Source organism: Zea mays, chromosome 3, assembly GCF_902167145.1.
Source record: "Zea mays cultivar B73 chromosome 3, Zm-B73-REFERENCE-NAM-5.0, whole genome shotgun sequence".
NCBI classification, from domain to species: Eukaryota; Viridiplantae; Streptophyta; class Magnoliopsida; order Poales; family Poaceae; genus Zea; species Zea mays.
The window spans coordinates 189561282-189567881 of record NC_050098.1 but is presented as its reverse complement, the minus strand read 5'-3'; the positions used below and the strand labels follow the sequence as shown (position 1 = coordinate 189567881).

Genomic DNA, 6600 nt, shown 5'->3' with positions numbered 1-6600 from the left:
CACTTTGTTTTATTTCTTTACATAACAATATATGAACCAATAAGTGTAAAAATAATTGTTCAAGAAAGTGTCAGAAAAAATATGAATAATAGTTCAATTAACATGAGCTTTTATACTGAAAGTTTGGAACAAAGACATGGAAAATACACCTTATACCACTAATAATTATTATTTCAAAATCTAAATATCTTCTATAATGCAAGCCCCATGGAGCGACGGGCCACATACGACTAAATAGTAAAAATCCAAACACACATTACTACCCATCTAGCCTATTAAACACACATGTTTTTGTGTATACTATAAACTCAAGCATAATATAGATATTTATATGTGAAGAAATAAAACCGAGATATGCCAAGCCTAGCTTGTCGCACATAGGGCCCATGCACGACACGATAACCAGGTCAAGATGGGCACATACTTGGTGGACAACGGGTCGTGCTTGAACCTGATTAAACCGTGAATGGCCACACGAGGACCCCGCAACCACCGCCTTCGTAAGCCGCTCGCCACTTTTGGCTGATGTCGACGTGGAGATTGGAATTCTGGTTTCTCACTCAGAATATGTTTCAATAGAGCACAAATCATTGTAAAAGTTGGGAACATGTTTAAACTATAAATAGGGATTTAAACCATGGTTATTAAGTCGAAGCCCACATTAACACACCTAACCAACAGAACACATATGTCTTTGTGTTTATAACACAATACTCAAACATAAATAGAAAATGTATATGTCTTTGTGTTTATAACACAATACTCAAACATAAATAGAAAATGTAACAACGTACGAACATCTAACTATATTTTTTAAAGTATGTAAACCTCTTTACATATAAAAGATGCTAACAAGAGTATAGAATGACAATTAGTCCTTCTATATCTCAATGTATTTTAATATAACATGTTGACTCCGTAGCAACGCACGGGTATATATATACTACAATAATATTTATCAGGCGTGGCTCGCGAGTCGAGCCAACTTTGAGCTGAGCTGAGCTGGCTTGAGCCAAGTCTCATTCTTGAGCTCGTGCAATGGGCGATCGTCGAGCCAACTTTGAGCTGAGCTGGCTTGAGCCAAGTCTCGTTCTTGAGCTCGTGCAATGGGCGATCTCGGTCACCCTCACTAAGCCGAGCTCGGCTCGTTTCCTAACCGCGGTAACTGAGATGATGAGGCGAATTTATTATTATCATGAGTCTTGACTTGAACTTCTATGTACCCGGCCCCGGTTGAGATTAGTTTCATGTGCCTTTCCGTTTTTTCAGTCTCATATACGTAATCATAGCTGTTAATCCTGGCAAGTGGCAAGGCAAGTCGAAGTGCATGCGGCAACGTATACTGGACCAGTCCAGCTTCGTGCATGTTCATTTTCAGAATCGAATGTAAAATTAAGAAAGAACACACGGTAATGATACTGAAACGATCTACTTCCACGACTCACGAGCGAATACATCTGGATCAAAGCACCCACACATTACTACATAGAGAGAGTAAACAGACAGAAGCGCACACATCGGTTCATGCCTACGTACTCTGCTCGCGGCAACATGCATCCACGATACACCGTTACGAACTGTGTAGACCATTCCTAAACACCATAATAAATGACTAGAGACAGGCACACCTCGATATAGCTTAAAATACCAGTAGCATTATTTTATTACTCTCCGCCAGCGCCATGCATGCATTCCTCGCCCGGACGCGCACAGGACGCCTCATCACTTAATTAATCCTGCAAAGAGAAACAGAGAGAGAGAAACAAGGTTACAGCACGTCGGTGTAGTCCAGAAACACAGAACGGCCGGCGCAAGCGCAATGGTAATAATCTAGCTGCAGAGCAGTATTGGAACGAGAGAACACGGCATATATGCAGGAGCGTGTGTGTAGTCAGTCGTACGTGTTGCAGTTAACGTTGGTGCTGATCTTGTACGGCAGGGCGACGCCGCACTTGCTGGGCAGCGCGGCGGCGCGGCTGATGTAGGTGCCGCTCCCGTTGGCGCCGTTGGCGACGTTCTTGAGGCAGCCGCAGATGGTGCGGCGGTCGGGGGTGTTGTTGGCCTGCTGCAGCAGGCTGCGGATGCCGCCGCAGCACGGCTGGGGCGGCATGGCCCCGCCCATCTGGACGAACGGCAGGCACGGCATCAGCGTGCTGTACACGGTGGAGCACGACATCGCCGCGCGCACCGCGGCCGGGGGAGCCACCACGGTCGCCGCCAGGAGCACGGCCAGCGCCAGCGTCGCGAGCTTCGGAGCAGCCATGCCTCTCCCTCGCTCTCGCTCGGCCGGGCTCACGTACGATATGATGGCAGGGCAGGGTAGTGCAGTGCAGCAAGCTGAGATAGACGCGTCTGTGATTCGCGGATTCTGGTGTTGTGGGGATACGAGGGTTTCACAAGTGGGGGTTATATAGCGGAGGGAAAGTTACTATTACGGGTGGTGGGTGAGTGCATTCAGGGGAGGAGTTAAGATGGTTCGCTGGTAGATGCATCGCTCCGGTGAATTACTACCACCTGTAGCCTGTAGGAGTTCTTTTAACAGCGAGCTAGAGTAGCAGTGCTAGCTGCACTCTCAACGTTTGGTCATGGCTCATGTGGACCTGTTTCGATAGCCCTACTTTCACTAGTAGAAAAGAGCTCAAAGCCTGCGGCACCCATAAATTATCACTGGCGGTTTCAGTTATCACGCGCCAGTAAAAAAAACAAGGTGGACCCGATTTAGGAACCGCCAGTGGAAACCCATTTTCACTGGCGGTTATCTTAACACAACCGCCAGTGGAAATAGGGTATTTCCACTGGCGGTTGGTGTAACAGAACCGCCAGTGGAAACCTATTTTCACTGGCGGTTGGTGTAACAGAACCGCCAGTGTAAAGACCCTATTTACACTGGCGGTTGTGTTAAGATAACCGCCAGTGGAAATAGGTTTCCACTGGCGGTTTTTCAAACCAACCGCCAGTGAACTGTCTGTTATAAAATACCCATCTTCCCCGCGACAGTGAACTGTATGCTCGCAGCCAGCTTCCATTGGAGGCGATTTTGGAGGTCCAGATTTCACAAAAATATAAGGGGGGAGGTTTTGGTCTTCATTTCTTGGAAGAAGGTGGATAAGAAAGGTTGGTTTATGTTTCTTTGTCAATTTTTGTTCATTCTTGCTCAATTTTAGCCACATTTTGGATCTAGGGTTTCACATGTGAGAGAGAAGAGTATAGATAGGTAATTTTCTCTATTTTCTCAAATGATGTTGCATAAGATGGTTAGTTTTTGTCTATTCCCTCTCTTTTTCATGTTTAGTTGCTTAATGAATGGTGAATGTGTTGTATGGAAGATTAGTTTAATTATGTTTCAATTGTTAGTTATTGTTTATTTTTGCTCAATTTTAACTACATTTTGAAACTAGGCTTTCACCATATGTTAAAGATAGGTTTGGGTATTAATTTTTTTTTGTTTATTAGTTGCTAGGAAAGTTTGGCTTATGTTTCTTTTGCCAAATTTTGTTTATTTTTCCTCCATTTTAGCCACATTTTGGATATAGGGTTTCACCATGTGTTAGAGATAAAGTAGTTTAACTACTTTTATTGGAAGAGATAAAGTAGTCTAACTACATTTGTATATATACCGATCAATATTTACTGTATATATACATGCATGGTAATCTGACTTGCCATGAAAACTTCGGACTGGAAGGGTAGGCAGCAGATGTCGCACTCCAACGCGTCCTTCTCCATGGATAGTGTCACAGTCGCCTCTTCCTCATCCTCCAACCCTGACTCTTCCTCATCCTCCATGTGCAGCATGTAATTTTACACGACTTTCTAGAGAGGAGAGGGAGAGGGAGAGAGAGCTATTGTTGCCAATGCGCTCGGAGCAGGTGCAGCACTTACCGTCCGTGCGGATGCAGCACTTTGCACATCCAGAATGCCCGTTCTTGCACTGATTTTACACAGGGCAGAACATCATGCTGGAGTCTACCGATCAATATGTACTGTATATATACATGCATGGTAATCTGACTTTTTAGCAGATGTCGCACTCCAACGCGTCCTTCACATTTTAGCCACATTTTTGGATATAGGGTTTCACCATGTGTTTTATGTTACTTTTTTACAGGTGGTGATGGAGAGGACATCCTGGATGTATAACTTATCAAGGCTAGATCCATCATACATATCCGAGGTCCATAGGTTTATTGATGTCGCTACGAACCATGCTTGGAGAACAAAGACAAAACACATATATTGTCCATGCATGGACTGCAAAAATGCTGCTGTATTTAATGACACAGAACAAATCATATCTCATCTGGTATGCCGAGGATTTATGAAGGATTACACAATTTGGACAAAGCATGGAGAGGGTAGCTCTTCGCCTTATACGATTGGAAACCCTGAGAACATCGACGACAGATTTCAGTTCGTTCACGAGACACACCAACCTCTTCCACAGAGCGAACATGTAGTGCAAAATGTTACTGATCATGGTTACGCTGTTCTGCCAAGTGTAGGAAATGAACATGATAGACCTCATGTTCTGCCAAGTGTTATGGATGAGGAAGATGCAGAGTTGCTAGAGGCAATGTTGCGTCGTCATACAGATCAATCGATGTTCTTAATGAAAGGTATGGAGTCCCTAAAGAAGGCAGCAGAAGAGCCTTTGTACGACGAGTCTAAGGGTTGTACCAAAGAGTTCACGACGTTCCGGTCTGTGCTAAAGCTGTTGATGTTAAAAGCTAAATATGGTGTGTCTGATGCTGGCTTCGATGCGTTCTTGAGTATTATCGCAGACATGCTTCCAAAGGAGAACAATGTGCCTGCTAACACGTACTATGCAAAGAAACTAATCAGTCCGCTCACTATGGGTGTGGAGAAGATCCACGCGTGTAGAAATCACTGTATCCTTTATCGAGGTGATGATTATAAAGACTTGGAGAGCTGCCCAAAGTGCGGTGCAAGTAGGTACAAGACGAATAAAGACTATCGAGAGGACGAAGAGTGTGTTGCATCCGTGTCTAAAGGGAAGAAGCGAAAGAAAGCCCAAAAAAAGACTTCAAAATCCACGAGCAAAGAAAAAGAAGAAGTAGACTATTATGCGCTCAAAAAGATTCCTGCTTTGGTGATGTGGTACCTCCCCGTCGTCGATCGATTGAGGTGTTTGTTCGCTAATCCTGAGGATGCCAGACTTATGAGCTGGCATGCTTCTGATGAGCACAAAAACGATGGGAAGCTTCGACATCCAGCCGATGGGAAGCAGTGGCAAGATTTCAATGACAACCACCGAGACTTTGCCGATGAACCGAGAAATGTTAGGTTCGCACTGAGTACTGATGGAATGAACCCATTTGCTGAGAGGAGCAGCAAGCATAGCACATGGCCGGTGATCCTCACCATATACAACCTTCCTCCATGGTTGATGCAGAAACGGAAGTACATTTTGCTAACCATCCTTATTTCTGGACCTACACAACCTGGAGTTGACATGGATGTATTTTTGGAGCCCTTAATGGAGGATATGAAAATATTGTGGGAAACGGGTGTTCAAATGTTGGATGAGTATCGTAAAGGTTCATTCACGCTGAGAGCAATTCTTTTTGTTACGATCAACGATTACCCTGCTCTCTTCACATTATCAGGCCAGTTTAAGGGAAAGGTTGGTTGCACAGTATGCATTGATGGAACTGCTTACGTATCCCTTGCTGCATCTAGGAAGATAGTTTACATGAGGCACAGACGCTTTTTATTGGAAGGACACAGGTACCGCATGCGAAAGATGGATAAGTACTTCGACAATAATGGTGAACTACATTCTACTGCTCCATCGGGTAACAATAGAGGTCATAGAGTTTTTGAAATAGTCAGGAATATCAAGTTTGTTTTCGGGAAGAAGACAAAAGACGGAAAAACAAGGAAGGATGTCAAACCAGCTTCGGGGGCTATATTCAAGAAGAAGTCTATTTTCTTCGAGTACTTGCCTTACTGGAAAGAGTTAGATGTGCGGCATGCGATCGATGGTATGCACGTTCAGAAGAACGTGTTTGAAAGCATAATGGGCACCTTGCTAGACATAAAGGGCAAAACAAAAGAAGGGCTCAATTCACGCATGGACTTGGTAGATTTAGGCATAAAAAAGGAACTACATCCCGTTCTTCAAGAAAATGGGAAGTACCATCTCCCAGCAGCAAGCTACAATCTCAATGTAGATGAGAAACATGCGATGTGTGTTTGGCTCAAGAATTTGAAAGTCCCATCCGGATTCTGCTCTAGCATACGGAGTATTGTGTCAATGAAAGACCTGACAATCACCAACTACAACTCACATGATTGCCATGTCATGCTGACTACATTCCTACCTATTGCCATCAGGGCTATAAATCCTTTGTTTTTAAAGATGGCAATCACACGGTTGTGCTACTTTTTCAACAGGATTTCACAAAAGGTAATTGGCCGTGATGAGTTGGCATCTCTTCAGGAATTCGCAGTGGAGACAATATCACAGTTTGAGATGTGTTTCCCTCCATCGTTCTTTGATATTATGGTGCACCTTGTGGTGCACTTGGTGCCACAAATAGAGGCATTGGGTCCTATGTACTTGCATGAAATGTGGAC

General features: G+C 44.2%; 1 protein-coding gene across 1 annotated transcript; it reads right to left on the bottom strand.

The window, feature by feature from the left end:
- Positions 1 to 1395: 1395 nt before the first annotated feature.
- On the bottom strand, positions 1396 to 2384 carry LOC100280743 (uncharacterized). The gene is made up of 2 exons (NM_001294313.2): positions 1902 to 2384; positions 1396 to 1736 (listed from the first exon to the last, which is right to left on the bottom strand). Exons 1-2 carry the CDS (start codon positions 2261 to 2263, stop codon positions 1727 to 1729), a joined length of 372 nt encoding a protein of 123 aa, NP_001281242.1. The 5' UTR covers positions 2264 to 2384; the 3' UTR covers positions 1396 to 1726.
- Between the last annotated feature and the right edge of the window lie 4216 nt (positions 2385 to 6600).